Raw genomic sequence first — 18,677 nt, forward strand, 5'->3', positions numbered from 1 at the left:
CATCAGAAAATAAAACTATAAACAGGGGATTAAAGAATAAACGTAATTGGTATACCCTAAAAACTAAACTAGGGGTAGTGTTGGATTACATTTAAAGCAATATTAATATTGTTATATTTATTGCATGAAATAAAACACAGATAAATAAAGACTTCAGAAAATATAACAACACATCCTATAAAAATGTGAACAATGCAAGACAATTACACTTAGTAATAAGACATAAAAAGAGCACAAAAAAAAAAAGAAAAAAAAGAAAATGAATAAAAGAAAGAAACAAGAGTTGTCACTATTAGTAACAAATGCCCCCGAAGCGTACCCAATAATGCATCAGTTGTCTGCGCAAAATATGCAAGAATAGTTTAGGTATGAATCGTTTTTTGACCTTGGCCTTGGCATTAGAGACCCGGGTCATAAGTGCAACACACATCAATATGGTTACCATTTGTGTAAAATTATTTTCAAATCCCTTGATAAATGACAGAGTTATGGACCAGACAAGAAATAGACCATGTCAACCATTGGCTTCTAGGTGTGACATTGGAGCTAGGGGTCTGGGTCTTGCGCAAGACACGTCATCTCCTTATAGGGAACATTTATGTAATGTATATTTAAAATCCCTTAATCGATGGTAGAATTATGGACCGGAAAAGAAACAGACCTTGTTAACCTTTAACCTCTTAGTGTGTCAACAAGTTGAACGTTATTTTAAACATGTAACGGATATATCTTTTTTCCGCGTCCGTCTGAACTTAAAGTAAAAGCATGGATGCGTTTAATTTTAACGTAACGTTATTACATGCGTAACACCAAACGACATCCCTGTTTCAATATCAATCTAGATTCTCTAACATCGAATAATAATCGGACACAAGTTACGTTAATTGCACATCCATGACTGATCATGACATGTTTCCGGAATAAAGAAAACAAACCGCATGATAAATAATACTGGTGTCGCCTTTTCATAATTATATATATATATAAAATGTTTTTGTTGTTCAAGTGTTTCGAAGAAAAGTGCACAATTTACAAACATTTAAGTCAACAAACAATCTTTTTTTCAAACATGAACCGCAAACACAAGGCAGATTTACTGTGCATCCTTTACAGCTACCATATATATAGCCTAATGTTTTGTTAAATATTACAAATCGAGATAACTGCTTTAATAAGTTTGTAATTAAGCCTCATATACGAAAGATTAGATAATGAATACAGCATTTATTGTGTGCGTTTTTGTAGCTCTGATATGTTTTGGTAAGTACAATTCTTGTTTTATTTTTCAAAAGAGTAAATTAAATTAAGTTATCATTTATCGTAATAAAAGTTTTCGTCAATCTTTTAAGCATTAATTTTTGTTCCGTTTTGAAGACATAAAGTGTTTGTTGATTTGATTTGGGTTTAGCGCTGTGTTTTACAAAAGCGTTAGTTAACGTAACCAGTGTTTCTGGATTCTAAACTAGTCTGCAAGTAACTACCAAATTCTCAACAGGTGGAAAAAGACCAATTTTGGACAAATCGTCACAGAGAATATACAGTCTTGTCCTGGGAGTGCGATCAATAAATTCGCGCTCTCACAATGGAACTAAACGGGCGGGCTAACATAAAGGATGGCTCTCTGGATAGGCTAACATAAAGGACTTTAATTAAGATATGCGCACTTCCTACTAAAATAAAGGATGGAAGTAAATAACTTTTTGGGTTTAAGATGTCTTCGATAGTTTTGAATATATCATTAAATTAATTATAATAATTCAAATAATTATTTGAGTCATTTTCACCACGTGGTATTAAAACATATAATTTTGACCATATCTTTATTTTTGTCCGACTTCTATATACAGCTGTTAGAATCACGTCATTCTAAAAATTCACATTCACCATATATTTTCTATGGAAATATTGTGTTTAAGAAATAATTTGTAGCAAAACTGTGCTTTATCACTATTTATATACGATGGGCGTAATAATTTCATTAGGGCGCAGCCCGAGTGAAATTATTTCGGACGACGTGTAACCGCCCGAGTGTATAAATAGTGATAAAGCACTGTTTTGCTATAGATTATTTCGATTCTAATATGTTCTTTATTGTACAATTTATATCAAATATGATGGAACTGTTTTTTTCGCGCAAGCATGGCGCCAGTAGTAGGTCTTTGTTTATACACGCCAGGACCGGAAATGATAATACGTCTTGTGGCAGAATTCAGTTCGGACGGAAATTATTGCGAATTGTTCAGCAAAGCGAATAACTAACTCATTATGTTTGTACCTTAATCAACACATTTGTTCAATGTGACATTTACTTCATGAAATTTGAAAGCGCCATTTATTGATGCGTACATGGCGCTAAATATCACATTGACGTGACGTCAACATAATATCGTTGTAATGATTAAAGCATTGTTAACCATATTAGAATTTCGTTTCTTGCATACCAGACGGGGGTGTAAGATGACTCTCGTGCTTTAAATGACGTATTACGAACTACGCATATATGTAGTGATTTATATTTTATTTAAAAAAAATAAAGAACGGAATAAAAATCCAGTACCTTGACAGTTCCTATTTGATCCTGATGGTATATTTCTCGATTCAAAACACGTTGTTTTATCAAAAAATCATAACGTTACGTTGCAACTGATAAAACAAAACCGGAACTAAACATTGTTATTTGTCTTTGAAACGTCATGACGCCTTTCCTGTTTACGTACGTTGATTTCCCGGGCTTTGTTTAAATACGCCTCTATATGAAATAGTTCTAAAAAGAAAGCCATTCAATTGATTTTTTTAATATTATTTCTAGATATCGATATGCAAGAAAAAGATTCTGTCACTGGTTATATAGTTGCAGATAGGAATATCCGGCTCTCATGTAACTGTTTAGGCGGTAACTCGGTAGGAACCTCGTTACCGCCTAAACAGTTACCCTCGAGGCCGGAAATTCCCATCTGCACCTACAACCAGTAAAAGAATCTTATAATAAACAACATTGGTGCAATAATATCAAGGACGGCCCTTTCCGCGAGATTGCACATGCAAAATGACGTCATTCACAAAAAAACATGAACAAAGTGGCGTCGTTCGAAAAAATCTTTCAAAACCTGAAGCAAAAATTTTAAAAAGAACATTAAATAAAACTTATGCTAATTTTTTATGGTTAAGATTGAATTTGAATTTGAACTGTCACGACTGTATGGTTTTTCATTGGAACCAGGAGCTGTATTTTCATCGCACGATAAATTAAATTGAACGGGTGTTTTCGGCTGTCCTAATTAGATGTTCAAAATAAGCTGACATTTATTTTGATTTCCAGATACTCATGAAAAGCAATCACTTATTTTTGTAGCATGCTACCTTTGAAACTGTAAAAATAAGAATGAATGCAACCTTAGGACTTCTTGCAAATCATTCATCAGTCAACAGTTGCATCTTCCTTCTTAAAAGTTAAAATCAGAATCCCAAATAAAAAAAAGTCGGTGGTCTTGTCTGAAATCTTTCATAAACCAACTGCACCTTCATGTTTTCTTCACCTGTCATATGATAATAAAATAATTGAAGATGTGCCTGACAAAGAAGTTAACTTGCTGAAGGATTTTTGGTTGGTCAAACCCGTCAGCACCCCGTTACCACATCTACAACTTCTTGATCACAACACCATAGTTTGTATCACCATTTCCGCATTTTCGCAGATGAAGTAATATCTCCAACTATGTAAAGCCGTTGGTCCTGATGGTCTTAATATCCGTTTTGTTTATACTAATGTATTTTAGCTCGATTGTGATGAATTCAACCACTCTCGAGTCCGCTTCCTGGAAAAACTGTGTCATATAAGAAGTCATGGTCGTGACCCTAGTGTGGCTCGAACACACGACCCCCGGGTTGAGCGGCCGACACCTTAACCACTAGACCACCGCTCCCCTTTCCGTTCCTTTTCCGTGATATCCGTTTCCTTCATGAGCTTTCTTGAGAACTATACCGGCTCTTTAAGTGATCTATTTAACTTCTCATTGCATATTTCTAAAGTTCAAGATAACTCGAAAGTGCTACCGTTACACCTATATATTGAGGTCCTTGTAAATAACTACTGTCCTATTTCTCTCATATGTACTGTCAATAAAGCGTTATGAAATTATCTTGATTTCAATTTTCTTCATGAGCATCCTTTACAGTCTTGTTTTGTCTCTGATGTTTGTACAATAAACCATATATCCACAAGCTTTTGATTCTGGTAAAGAAATAAAGGTTACATTTTGTGACATAATTAAGTGAGTTGACCGTATTTGGCAAAACTATTTAAGTCTACTGGCATTATTGGATCATTATTATCTTGGTTTTCTTCATACCTTAATAATCGGAAACAAAGTGTTATACTCTCTGGCTGCAAGTCAACAGGTAATCACTACAGGTGTTCCTCAAGGATCAATCCTTGCCACCCCACAACCCCATCCCACACCCCAGCTCTTATTTCTTATCAAACTCATATCAGATTATTTGCAGATGATACAAGCATTTTAATTATCTTTAAAAATCCAAACGCTGCTTCTGCTAAATTCGGCTAGTAAACTTTATCCCTTCTAAATCAGAGTCGTTATTGATATACCGCAAACAAAATAGAGCTTATCGTCCTCCTTTATTCATACGAGGTCAACAAATGAACGAAGTCCATAATCTTAAACATTTCGGTATTGTCCTTTCGAATGATCTTAGGTGGACTACACACATTGACTACATAACAAAGAAGGCCTGGACGCGAATAAATGCCATAAAAAAGTTTAAATTTCAATAGATATAAAATCCCTCGTAGTCATTTACAAATCATTTATTAGACATATTCTTTAATATGGCACTGTTCTTTTTGACAATTGTACACAAAGCGAAAAACAAGATCTTGAAAATATTCAACACGAAGCAGCAAGGATTTCGTTTCTATTGAAACTCTCTTATCTAAAGTTTGTTGGGAAACCCTTGCAAACAGAAGGAAAAAGCATAAGTTAGTTCTGATGTATGAAATAAAAAATAACCTCACACCATCCTATCTTTCAGATCTAGTTCCATTTACTGTGGGAAGAGACCACAGATATCCTCTTAGAAATGCTGAAAATATTCATACTGTATCCACGCATGATGCAATTTACTTCTATTCATTCTTTCCATCAGTCATAAGGGAATTCAATGCTTTTCCAGATGAAATATGTAATGCTTGTTCTCTAATGTTTTTTAAGTTTATGTTATATAATGATATTCCTGCTGTTCCAAAGTATTTCCTGACAGGAGTAAGAAAAACACAGATATTTCATAAAAGGCTACACACGCAATGCAGCTCTCAGTCTTCTGAGCTATATGCCGAAAACATTATTGTGTCTCAAAATTGTGACTGGCGATGATCTCTATTTTTCTCATACCTTGGATATTCTTATTTAAGAATACAATTGTTTAATGCCAAATCCCATTTTGCGCTCCTACATTTTTAGTGTTATTTTGCAAGGTAATCCTACCCTATTAGAAATCAGCGGAGAATTTTTTACTGTTTTACAGTGTTTCAATGTTGAATCCAAATGACTTTGATCCACGAGAAATGAACATATCAGAAATAGCTTAGTGAACAAAGCTTACACACTCCTCGTAGCTGAATCAAGTGATGGCAACAACAATTATTGTGTAACTGCTACTAGTTTTTTTTTTATTTCTGATATTTTCCTCTTCGAAAATCTTTATTGATAGCAATTTTATAACTTCCTCTTAGGTAATATCCTTTAGTAAATGCTTATTATTTTCAAATTCATTAGAAGTATTGTTATACCATGAACTATGCATGCACATTGTTGTAATAGGGAGAGGACAACCTCAAACTAATAAGTTCCAATACTCCCGCTTTGATAGACTTGGGAATTGTATAATCACCCCTTGGATATGGTGCCTGCCCTTTGATTTTGTCTTTTGACAGTTCCTGTAATATGCAGGCGCCATAACCTCAGATCCCCCTTCTAAATTTCTGTTTGTTTAGTTCTGCCAATTGTTTTCTCGTTTGGGGCAAACCCATTATTTTATCTGGGGACCATACGCCGCTTTTCAAGGAATTACACGCCACAACATGTGTATCATTGAAGGCTCCATGTGCACCGCCGTATTGATACATCTGCGGATGTCTCTAAGTTGCTTTTTGTACATTTAGCATGTGTAAATGTTGAGTTCTGCTCAGCCTGGGCTAGAGGGCGTGGACGGTAGCATGCATTTCCACCACCGTCCATGAACAGGCTCAATCAAACCGAGCTTGCAACAGTTTCGTTTTTGTCGTGTTGAACGACCTGTGGAGTCTCCACTTTTTCTATTTTATAATGTCTAATCCTTAATCATGCTGTGAAAATAATACAAAATGAAATTTAAACCAAACTAGAGCTGCTTTTGAGAAAAGCGAATGTCTCCCACAACTGCCTAATCATCTAAATAGCAAGTCAGTCTTTATATACTGTTTACTCACTACAATTCAAGGGCCAGAACTCCAAAATGCCTGGACCGATTTGGCTCATTATCGAACTTGTCTGAGGTCTTATGGTCAAACACATTTTGTTCAAGTTTGGTGAAGATCGGATGAGAAAAGTTCGACTTAGAGTGCGGAAAAGAGTAAAAAGGCTTATTTTTCGGTAGTTCAAGGGCCATAACTCCAAAATGCCTGGACCGATTTGGCTAGTTATCGAATATGGCCGAGGTTTTATGGTCAAACACATTTTATTCAAGTTTGGTGAAGATCGGATGAGAAATGTTTGACTTAGAGTACAAAAAAGAGATCTGCCAAATAAAAACAAGAGCACTGCAATGCAGAGCAATATACACAAAGCAAAGTCATATATGACCTTTGACCCTTAAGTGTGACCTTGACCTTGAAGCGAGTTATCCGGAACATGCGCTCTGCACATCGTTACAATGTGGTGAACATTTCTGCCAAGTTTCTTTGAAATCCTTCCAGCAGTTCAAGAGTTACAGAGCGGACACGAAACAAACTGATATGACCTTTAACTCCTAAGTGTGACCTTGACCTTGAAGCGAGACATCCAAAACATGCGCTCTGCACATTGTCTCGTTGAGGTGAACATTTGTGTAAAGTTTCCTTGAAATCCTTCAAGGGGTTCAAGAGTTACAGAGCGGACACGAAATTGCTAACGGACAGACGGACAGACGGACACCAGCGTCATAACATAATACGTCCCTTCGGGCGTATAAAAAGCCGATTTTTCGGTAATTCAGGATTTGGCTAGTTATCGAACTTGGCCGAGGTCTCATGGTCAAACACATTTTGTTCAAGTTTGGTGAAGATCTAATGAGAAATGTTCGACTTAAAGTGCGGACAAGAGTCAAAAGCCCGATTTTTGGTAATTCAAGGGCCGTAACTCCAAAATGCCTGGACCGATTTGGTTAGTTATCAAACTTGGCCGAGGGCTTATGGTCAAACACATTTTGTTCAAGTTTGGTGAAAATCGGATAAGAAATGTTCGACTTAGAGTACGGACAAGCTTTGTGACAGACAGACAGACTGACAGACGGACACACGGACACACAGACTGGAGTAAGTCAATATGTCTCCCACACCACTGTGTGGTGGGAGACATAATTATCTAAGAATATATACCTGACAGGGTATAAACGCACAAAAATAGCATTCTTAAATAATTACATAAACTTGCAAAAAGCTCCATGAATATTGGAACTTTTCTGTGAAAAAAGAAACGAAAAAAAAAAAAAAAACAAAAAAAAAAAAAAAACAACAACAACATCGCATAAATTCATTGAGTACCTCTTGATAATTCAAAACTGGCAAGACCAAACAAAAGCTTTAAAATGATATATATTTTGTGTCTTTCAGAGGTTTGTTAAATTATTACAGTAGTTTTACATGTACTCGTATATCCTGACATTTTCACTGTTTCATACAATTGATACCATTTCGTTAACCGTGAAACATTGCGATAGTAACATCAAATGTTTATTTACAGTTTCAGCACAGGACCATAAAGACCATAAATACTGCGACACCGATAAAGACTGTCACGATATTGTGTGTTCTGACAAAAAACACACGGCTTACTGCCACTTCCACGAGTGCCACTGCCACGGTGAGAAAGAGTGCGACTTTAACTATCAATGTAAACACTGTGGTGATAAAAACTATAGGTGCGATAAAGGTCATTGCCACGGTCCTGCCTGTGAACATCATAGGAAGTAAAATGGTGAGTACAAAGTTTACAAAAGATAATAGGTAAGGGTACAAGTCTAGGAAGACAGTATGGCAATTAAAAGTACAGGGGGATTTCAAAGGAAAGTAATCTAGATTAAATACAGTAATCAAAATTTGAAGTGTACATGAAATAACCAAATTATCACTAGAGTTATATGTATATACTTTCAGTCTATTCTTAGTTTGTATTATAGTCATATTACTAAAAACATTATTTATTAGTCTCCCTTTTGCAGACCGGTGTCTGTTCCCAAAAGACTGAAGGTTTCATTGAACTGCATTTCAGGCCGGTCTTGAAATCATCTGGGACTTTCTTTCTTTTCAGATAGTGCCAAGAGTTATAACGTGTGGAACAAGAAAACTATATAGAATGTCATTCCTGTTTATAGTAGAAATCAAATAAAATGTGCAGAAAGCAAGAAATCTATTCTTTCTTATTTTTGCTTTAACATAATTTCGAAATTTAAATTACAAAAGTACTTGTTAGAGATGCCGGCTTTTTATAAAAAACAACAACAAAAAAACAAACAAAAAAAAACAACAACAAAAAACAACTAGCCTTCTTTATATAAATAGCACACAACTGATGCTGATGCACAGGCGATCCCAAATGTTACCACTTAGTACGGGCAACAATGTGCCTCTAACGTAAGACACTTGCCCAAAGTCGCAGCATAAATACAGTCTTTTACTTCTGGGCGTAAAATCGGAGTCCTTAGTATTAAGGTAAAGAGGTAAATGTTGGTCATGCTTGCATTTGTATTTATATGGTTTCTGTCTTCGTACGCTTGTTTGGTCGTCCTGACTTCGTCCCGAATAGTGTCAAAAAGCTCTTAATACTACAGGTATAAGTGAGTGTTGGCGTCCTTACAATGCTTTCGTTTTAGTCAATGGCATCTTTCCAGAAGCCAGAGACCGTAGCAAAAGTATTTTCCTTTCAAGTAGCTGGGCATATCTTCTTGCCGGATTAATCGTTCCATTAACTACTCTTTTTGCCACTTGAGCATACTTTTGTCTCGACGTATTATTGATGTTAATACTTTCTCTGACTGCTATAGTAACATCTTTCAATTGAATTGAATTTAAGGTACACTTGGTACTGATTCATGTTTGTTTTGTATAATGACTTCGTAGCTATCTTACATTCTTACGTGCGTAGAGTTCCAGTTCAATCAAGACCGACAGAACCAACAAGTCAATTTCTTTCCCCTTCACCGTGTATTATTCAGACATGCAGATATACACATACCAGCGGGGAAAGAACCAACTAGTCAATTTCTTCCCCCTTCACCGTGTATTATTCAGACATGCAGATATACACATACCAAGGGGGAAAGAACCAACTAGTCAGTTTCTTCCCCCTTCACTGTGTATTACTCAGACATGCAGATACATAAAAGGGCGAAAAGAACAAACTAGTCAGTTTCTTCCCCCATCACTGTTTATCATTCAGACATGCAGATACATACATACAAGGGGAAAAAACAACTAGTCAGTTTCTCGCCCCTTCACCGTATATTATTCAGACATACAGATACATACATACAAGTGGGAGGGGGGAACAACTAGTCAGTTTTTCCCCCTTTCATCGTGTATTATTCAGACATTCAGATACGTACATACAAGGGGAGAAAAACCAACTAGTCAATTTCTCCCCCCTTCACTGTGTATTATTAAGACATGCAGATATACACACACCAGGGTGGAAAGAACCAACTAGTCAGTTTCTTCCCTTCACCGTGTATTATTCAGACATGCAGATATACACATACAAGGGGGAAAAGAACCAACTAGTCAATTTCTTCCCCTTCATCGTGTATTATTCAGACATGCAGATATACACATACCAGGGTGAAAAGAACCAACTAATCAGTTTCTTCACCCTTCACCGTGTATTATTCAGACATGCAGATATACACATACCAGGGGGGAAAGAACCAACTAGTCAATTGCTTCCCCCTTCACCGTGTATTATTCAGACATGCAGATATACACATACCAGAGGGGAAAGAACAAACTAGTCAGGTTCTTCCCCATTCACCGTGTATTATTCAGACATGCAGATATACACATACCAGGGGGGAAAGAATCAGCTAGTCAATTTTTCCTCCTTCACCGTGTATTATTCAGACATGCAGATATACACATACCAGGGGGGAAAGAACCATCTAGTCAGTTTCTTCATCTTCACTGTGTATTACTCAGACATGCAGATACATACATACAAGGGGGAGGGGGAAACAACAAGTCTCTTTCTTCCCCCTTCATCGTATATTATTCAGACATGAAGATGCATACATACAAGGGGGGAAAACAACTAGTCAGTTTCTTCCCCCTTTCACCGTGTATTATTCAGACATTCAGATACGTACATACAAGGGGGGAAAAACAATTACTCAATTTCTTCCGCCTTCACCGTGTATTATTGAGACATGCAGATATACACATACCAGGGTGGAAAGAACCAATTACTCTGTTTCTTATCCCTTCACCGTGTATTATTCAGACATGCAGATATACACAAACCAGGGGGGAAAGAAACAACTAGTCCATTTCTTCCCCCTTCACTGTGTATTATTCAGACATGCAGATATACACATACCACGGAAGAAAGAACCAACTAGTCAGTTTCTTCCCCCTTCACCGTATATTATTCAGACATGCAGATACATACATACAAGGGGGGAAAACAACTAGTCAGTTTCTTACCCCTTTCACCGTGCATTATTCAGGCATTCACATACGTACACACAAGAGGGGGAAAAACAACAAGTCAATTTCTTCCCCCTTCACCGTGTATTATTAAGACATGCAAATATACACATACCAGGGTTGAAAGAACCAACTACTCAGTTTCTTACCCATTCAACGTTTATTATTCAGACATGCAGATATACACATACCAGGGGGGAAAGAACCAACTAGGCAATTACTTCCCCCTTCACTGTGTATTATTCAGACATGCAGATATACACATACCATGGAGGAAAGAAACAACTAGTCAGTTTCTTCCCCCTTTACCGTGTATTATTCAGACATGCAGATATACACATACCAGTGGGCAAAGAACCAACTAGTCAGTTTCTTCCCCATTCACCGTGTATTATTCAGACATGCAGATATACACATACCAGTGGGGAAAGAACCAACTAGTCAGTTTCTTCCCCCTTCACCGTGTATTATTCAGACATGCAGATATATACATACTAGGGGGAAAGAACCAAATAGTCAATTTCTTCCCCCTTCACCGTGTATTATTCAGACATGCAGATATACACATACCAGTGGGGAGGGGAACCAACTAGTCAGTTTCTTCCCCCTTCACCGTGTATTATTCAGACATGCAGATACATATATACCAGGGGGAAAGAACCAGCAAGTCAATTTCTTCCCCATTCAACGTGTATTTTTCAGACATGTAGATTTACACATACCAGGGGGGAAAGAACCAACTAGTCAATTTCTTCCCCCTTCACCATGTAATATTCAGACATGCAGATATACACATACCAGGGGGAAAGAACCAACTAGTCAGTTTCTTCCCCCTTCACCGTGTATTATTCGGGCATGCAGATATACACATACCAGGTGGAAAGAACCAACTAGTCAGTTTCATCCCCCTTCACCGTGTATTATTCGGGCATGCAGATATACACATACCAGGGGGAAAGAACCAACTAGTCAGTTTCTTCCCCCTTCACTGTGTATTACTCAGACATGCAGGTACATACATACAAGGGGGGTGGGGGGGGGACACAATTAATCAGTTTCTTCCCCCTTCACCGTATATTATTTAGACAAATAGATCCATACATACAAGGGGGGATGGGGGGGGGGGGTGTGGGGGGGGGGAACAATTAATCAGTTTCTTCCGCCTTTCACCGTGTATTATTCAGACATTCAGATACGTACATTCAAGGGGGGAAAAACAACTAGTAAATTTCTTCCCCCTTCAACGTGTATTATTAAAACATGCAGATATACACAAACCGGGCTGGAAAGAACCAACTAGTTAGTTTCTTCCCCCTTCACCGTGTATGTATTATTGAGACATGCAGATGTACACATACCAAGGGGGAAAGAACCAACTAGTCAATTTCTTCTCCCTTCACCGTGTATTATTCAGACATGGAGATATACACATAAAAGGGAGGGGGGAAAAACCAACTAGTCAGTTTCTTCCCCCTTCAGCGTATATTATTCAGACATGCAGATACATACATATAAGGGTAGGAAAACAACTAGTCAGTTTCTTCCCCCTTTCACTGTGTATTATTCAGACATTCAGATACGTACATACAAGGGGGAAAAACAACTAGTCAGTTTCTCTCCCCTTTCACCGTGTATTATTCAGACATTCAGATACGTACATACAAAAAGGTAGTGTGTGTGTGTGTGGGGGGGGGGGGACCAACTAGTCAATTTATTCCCCCTTCACCGTGTATTATTAAGACATGCAGATATACATATATACAAGGGTGGAAAGAACCAACTAGTCAGTTTCTTCCCCCTTCACCGTGTATTATTCAGACATGCAGATATACACATACCAGGGTGGAAAGAACAAACTAGTCAGTTTCTTCCCCCTTCACCGTGTATTATTCAGACATGCAGATATACACATACCAGGGCGGAAAAACCAACTAGTCAGTTTCTTTCTCCTTTCCCGTGTATTATTCATACCAGGGTGGAAAGAACAAACTAGTCAGTTTCTTTCCCCTTCACCGTGTATTATTCAGACATGCAGATATACACATACCAGGGCGGAAAAACCAACTAGTCAGTTTCTTCCTCCTTTCCCGTGTATTATTCAGACATGCAGATGTAAACATACTAGGGGGTAAAGAACCAATTAGTCAGTTTCTTCCCCCTTCACCGTGTATTATTCAGACATGCAGATATACACATACCAGAGGGAAAAGAACCAACTAGTCAGTTTCTTCTCCCTTCACCGTGTATTATTCAGACATGCAGATATACACATACCAGGGGGGAAAGAACCAACCAGTCAATTGCTTCCCCCTTCACCGTGTATTATTCAGACATGCAGATATATACATACCAGGGCGGAAAAACCAGCTAGTCAGTTTCTTCCTCCTTTCCCGTGTATTATTCATATATGCTGATATATACATACCAGTAGGAAAAAACCAAATAGTCAATTTCTTCCCCCTTCACCGTGTATCATTCAGACATGCAGATATACACATACCAGGGGGGGGGGGGGGGGGGAACAAACTAGTCAGTTTCTTACCCCTTCACCGTGTGCTATTAAGACATGCAGATATACACATACCAGGGGGGAAAAACCAACTGGTCAATTTTTCCCCTTTCACCGTGTATTATTCGGACATGCAGATATACACATACCAGGGGGGAAAAACCAACTAGTCAGTTTCTTCAACAACCATTGGGGATAATAAAAACAACCAGTTGGTTTTCTTTCCCTCGTTAATGCACAAAAACTTAGTTTTAAGGGGGAAAAAGCCATCAGGGCGGAGAAAAAACAACCGGTTGTTTTTTTTTCTCCCTTGTTAATGCACAAAAACCAGGGGGTAGGGGTGGGGGGGGGGGGAAACAACAAGGAGGGGAGAAAAAATCAACCGGTTGTTTTTTTCGCTCTTTTTTATCACAAAAACTTAGTTATAAGGGGGAAAAAGCAACCAGGTGGGTGGGGGTGGGAAGAGAAAAGAAAAATATTTTTCTTCCATGTTTATGCACAAAAACTGGTGGGGGGCGGTGAACCAACCGTGTGTGGGGGGAGGGGGGGGGAGGAGGTGAACAACCAGTTGATTTTTCCCCGGGGAAAGAATCAAACGGTTGGTTTTTCCCCCGGGAAAGAAATCAACCGGTTGTTTTTTTCCCCGGGGAAAAAACTGACTGGGTAAAAATCTGACCGTTATACCGGGTAGACTACATCATCTTTTTGAGTTTGAATTTTGATACATTTATGACCACTTTACGACTGTGTAAACAACAGAAATTAACACCATCGATTTTAAAATTTTAATTACAATTATAATTCATGTTCATACCTGATTTGGTTGTCTTTTATATATGATAATTCTTTTCTTTTAAAAATCTGGAGACATCAGTACGTTTCTTATTACCATTTAGGCAACGGCAATTTACCGATAATATTCTAAGATAAAACATTATCTATACAAAGTGTGCAAACAGACTTGAAAAAAAGATGTTCATGATACAAGTTACCGTTTTGGAAACAACAAATTCAGAAGGCAGAGGAGAATATGTGCAAAATACAATAAATGTATAAACTATTTATAGAAAAGTGAATGTAAATATCTCTACATACAAGTATCACAATAATATTAGGTAATTTTTGGATAATTAGTTATCCATTTTAGGTTGCTTGATGTATTCCTTTGAAAAGGAAGAAACTATTCTTTTCCACCTTAATGTGTGTTAAGAAAAGAAACACCAACATAAAGGCTAGTGATGAAATTGATAACAGCACAACAAGCAAGAAAGAATTGTTCTTAGCCTTCAAACAAAAATATATACTGAGTACATCTAGAGACGCAGCACTTGGTCAATGGTTTTATTCTTTAAATCTGAAAATTGACAAGAAAACTGCACAACTTGATGTTATTTTATTCAATTATCAATACACCTGTAACATTTTATCACACAATTCCAATATTTAAGGGTCAAAATTCACGTTTGAACAAGCACACAGTTAATAACGTGTAAAACCACCATTTGCATTTGCAAATGCAAGGCATTGTCGGTTCATTGAACGAACACTCCGGCACATGAGCACGTGCATGAGCACGTGCATACACACGACGCTTGAGTTCGTCCAAAACATGCTCAATAGGAGACCTGTCTGGCGACAGCGCGGGCCATGGCAGAAAGTTGACTATGTTCTGCTGCAGATATACTCAGGCCTGTCGTTGTCTTGCTGCAATATCCCGTTGCCATTAGGATAATGCTGCTGCAGAAACAGCACCACAAAAGGCTGTAGGACATTGTCAATGTACGAATGAGCGTTGACGTTTCGTTGGAATACCACCAGGCGTTTCTGCGGTGACGTGTAATGCCTCCCTAGATATGGATAGAACCTCCACCCTATATGATGTACTGTAGCACACACGGCTCGTTGTACCTTTCGTTTCTTCGTCTCCATATTCGTTGTCTTCCATCAGCCCGCTCATTTGCACGATCAAGGAACAATACGCAGTCTCACTACCGCTGAATGAAACGGATGTGCGTCCTCACCTAGCGTAATCTGGCTGCTCTGTGTTGCATTGTGAGTCTTGATGACTTCAGGGATCGTCTACACCGTAGTCCAGCTACCCTTAGGCGCGATCGCACGGTGTTCGGATGGATAGTTGAAAAATGGCTGCTGAAAAAAAAGGAACACATTTTATTCAAGTAAAAAACACAGATTTGTCAGAATCGTGGTTTTAAGTGAATAGGTAATATATCGATTAAATTATGGATTACTTACCCATAACGCCCAACAAAGTGTCTAGCAGTGTCTGTAGCAGTTGTGAAACTGTTCCGGAGGTGGTTCACGCGGAGTTGCTTGTCTTGCCGGGCAGTTGTTACCCGTGGGTAGTCTGGACGTGGGCGATCTCGAACGGCGTTAGTGTGCTGGTAGCGAGTCTTCAGACGAGAAATGGTCGACGCATGACAATTAAACAGTCGCCAAACCTCCCGTTTTGACGTCCCCACCAGATGCATCCCAACGGCATGATTTCGTTCATGTTCGGATAATCGCGGCATCGTGATTTTCCTTTCATAAGCAAACTTTACAAAAAGTTCGATGCAACTTATACCAAAGTTTAACATGCGTAAAAGTTGCACTTTGAATTCGTGCTGTTTGCGTTTGTATTGGAACGAGGGATTTACATCATGGCAAATTTTACAATACTACTACACAAAATGCAAAAATACATGTACAAGGAAAGTATGAAAAAATCGAGCGTAAAAAACGTTGCGTTTCTCGATGTACTGAGCATACACAAGGTCTTTTCCTGAAATGTGCCTTTTCACTGTAGATTTATGGACATTCAAGAAGCTAGAGCTTAAATGTCTAAAAGTTACGCTAACATTTTGAGGTATTTTCATGTAAAACAACAAAATATAAATTTACTAAAAACATAGTTCATGTCACAAATTTATCTATATCAATCAGAAGCTGATGTTAAAGCATTGTTCTGCCTTTGTAAGTGATTGAACACTGTTCAAAGCTTATTAATCTAATATAATGTAAATATTTGTAAAGACTTTATGTTGATAGTGTATTTAAGTGAAAGTGTCTCAAATGAAACATTGTATATATATATATACTGCCTCAAGTAATGATGGAGCTGATGGTATCATATATGTCAAATTTATATCTGATCCCTTTCATTGTAGAACCACGGACACTACCATTGAAAAACCAAGCACTTAAAATTTCTGGATGTAGAGAAAGTCTGCTAAGACCATGGTTTAACTTAGTCACATCATCAATGAGTCTGTGACCAGCTTCTTTCATTGCTTTTCTCTTTTGCATAATTGCAATTTTAGCATTGTTACTTTTTAATTTTGTCAGTACAGGCTTCATGTTGTCTTGCATTTCAGGAATTCTATGAATTGCGAGGATTTGTTCCTTTTCCAGAGAAATCTTATGTTTCTCAAGGATTTCTTGAACACATGTTGTCAAGACTTCTTCAGTTTCATTTTCCTTCCCTTCACAGGAGCATTCATTATTTTGAAATTATTCTTTCTGCTGCACTGTTCATTATAATCTGCCTTCTTGTAGGCTCTTGTGCAAAACTGTAATTTTTTCAACTTGATCAAGTAGATGATCAAGTTCTTGATCTATTTTGGTATTTATTTAGTCTAGTTCCGCTTTTAGCTCTGCATTGTCAAATTCAAGGCTATTTATTCTATCATGGAGTTCTTGTATTTTTTCTTTAATTTTTCTGTTTATTATATCAGTCATTTTCTTTTCATTTTTCCCCGTGATGTTTGTAAGTGTTGTGGTAATCAAATTTTCAACGTCCTCCTTTTTCGTCAATGGTTTGAGCTCATTCCTAACTTCAGCTAGATCTTCACTCATGCTTTCTAATTCTCGTGTATGTAGCTCAATTCTTCTGTACTACAGTTACTGACTTTAGAGTGTGTACGTAAAGCTAGAGGCTGTCCATTTTTCTTTTTACCAGTCTTAGTTTCCTTTTCAATACTGCTCTTTTCACTGTTTCAAATCATACTTCTACTTCGTCTCATTTGCTTTACTCATTGTTTTACACTTATTCCGCTTTAATAAGACAAACACTGCTCACTATTTTATTACTTAATATCAATGTAATTTATATCCAGTATACACATAATCCCAATGGTATAACAGTATTATAGTACAGGGGTTATCTCAACTGTCAGTAAATCCAAAATTTGAAAACCTCTCACAATAATGTCCAGTCAATCAGTAATAAAAAAAATCCAGCTAATATCTCCAAAACTTATAAAGCTTTCGTGAATATTTTGTTTTCACACCAGGCTCTCTCTACTTTTTGCTACAATATCATCCAAATATTACACAGAAACAATTTTATTGATGAAAGCGGGTCCTAATGACAGTATTTCATTTAGTTTTTCCCCGAGGTCTCAAGTTATAAAAGCTTGCGCATAATATAACATTTAACGTCAATATCGATGTGCAATTTAATCTGTCAATCTACATCCAGATCAGGATACCGAAATACCAAGGCAATTTACGCAGTTTAAATTTTCGTTTGCAAAAAATAAATGTTGTTTACGTTTTCTAGAAAATGATTACTTTTGTGTGAGAAAGATATATCAATGATTATTTGATAAAACCTAACGCATTCGCAATGAATAGGTAGGCGTATTTATCAAAAACCTGTCAAAATGCAGATGCAGAAGTCATGCATGAAATTGAAACATTACTATGATTTCAAAAACGACAACAACAAAAACTAGAATACTCTTGTAAACACAATCTAATCAAGACTCTCTCGCTCATCTGCCCTATACTCGCAGCATCGCTCATAGTTATGCTGCTCAACTATCTGGCGTACAGTTCAAAATCATCCAGGTACGCCCCTGACAATACATCATATATAAATATAAACACTGCAAGACAATTACACTTAGTGACAACACATTAAAAGAGAAAAAACATGAAACTAAATAAAACATTATGACAGAATTGCCATATAAACTATTAACAGCTTAATAAATAAGGAAAGAACACAACGAAAACAACGAAACTAAGTATGATTTAGCGAAAGAAAAAGCAAAAGAAAATGTGTAGAAAATAATGAATATATTTCATACATATGTAGTAAAAATTTTAAACTTTTCATGAAACATATAATGTCTGAGAACTCATGAATAGGAAGAATGAACATTATACACCAATTAATAATATTACGGATGGTGGTGGTCAGATACATGAAATGCA

At 37.2% G+C, this 18,677-nt stretch overlaps 1 protein-coding gene and 1 long non-coding RNA gene across 2 annotated transcripts; one reads left to right on the forward strand and one right to left on the reverse strand.

The window, feature by feature from the left end:
* Positions 1-1,101: 1,101 nt before the first annotated feature.
* Positions 1,102-8,659, forward strand: LOC123545750 (uncharacterized). The gene is made up of 3 exons (XR_008370632.1): positions 1,102-1,260; positions 7,995-8,228; positions 8,562-8,659. It is a non-coding gene; the product is annotated as an uncharacterized LOC123545750 (long non-coding RNA).
* Positions 8,660-15,029: 6,370 nt separating this feature from the next.
* Positions 15,030-18,007, reverse strand: LOC128556410 (uncharacterized). The gene is made up of 2 exons (XM_053541473.1): positions 15,711-18,007; positions 15,030-15,605 (listed from the first exon to the last, which is right to left on the reverse strand). Exons 1-2 carry the CDS (start codon positions 16,052-16,054, stop codon positions 15,479-15,481), a joined length of 471 nt encoding a protein of 156 aa, XP_053397448.1. The 5' UTR covers positions 16,055-18,007; the 3' UTR covers positions 15,030-15,478.
* Positions 18,008-18,677: the final 670 nt, after the last annotated feature.

The sequence above is a fragment of the Mercenaria mercenaria genome, chromosome 1 (assembly GCF_021730395.1).
Source record: "Mercenaria mercenaria strain notata chromosome 1, MADL_Memer_1, whole genome shotgun sequence".
Taxonomy (NCBI): domain Eukaryota; kingdom Metazoa; phylum Mollusca; class Bivalvia; order Venerida; family Veneridae; genus Mercenaria; species Mercenaria mercenaria.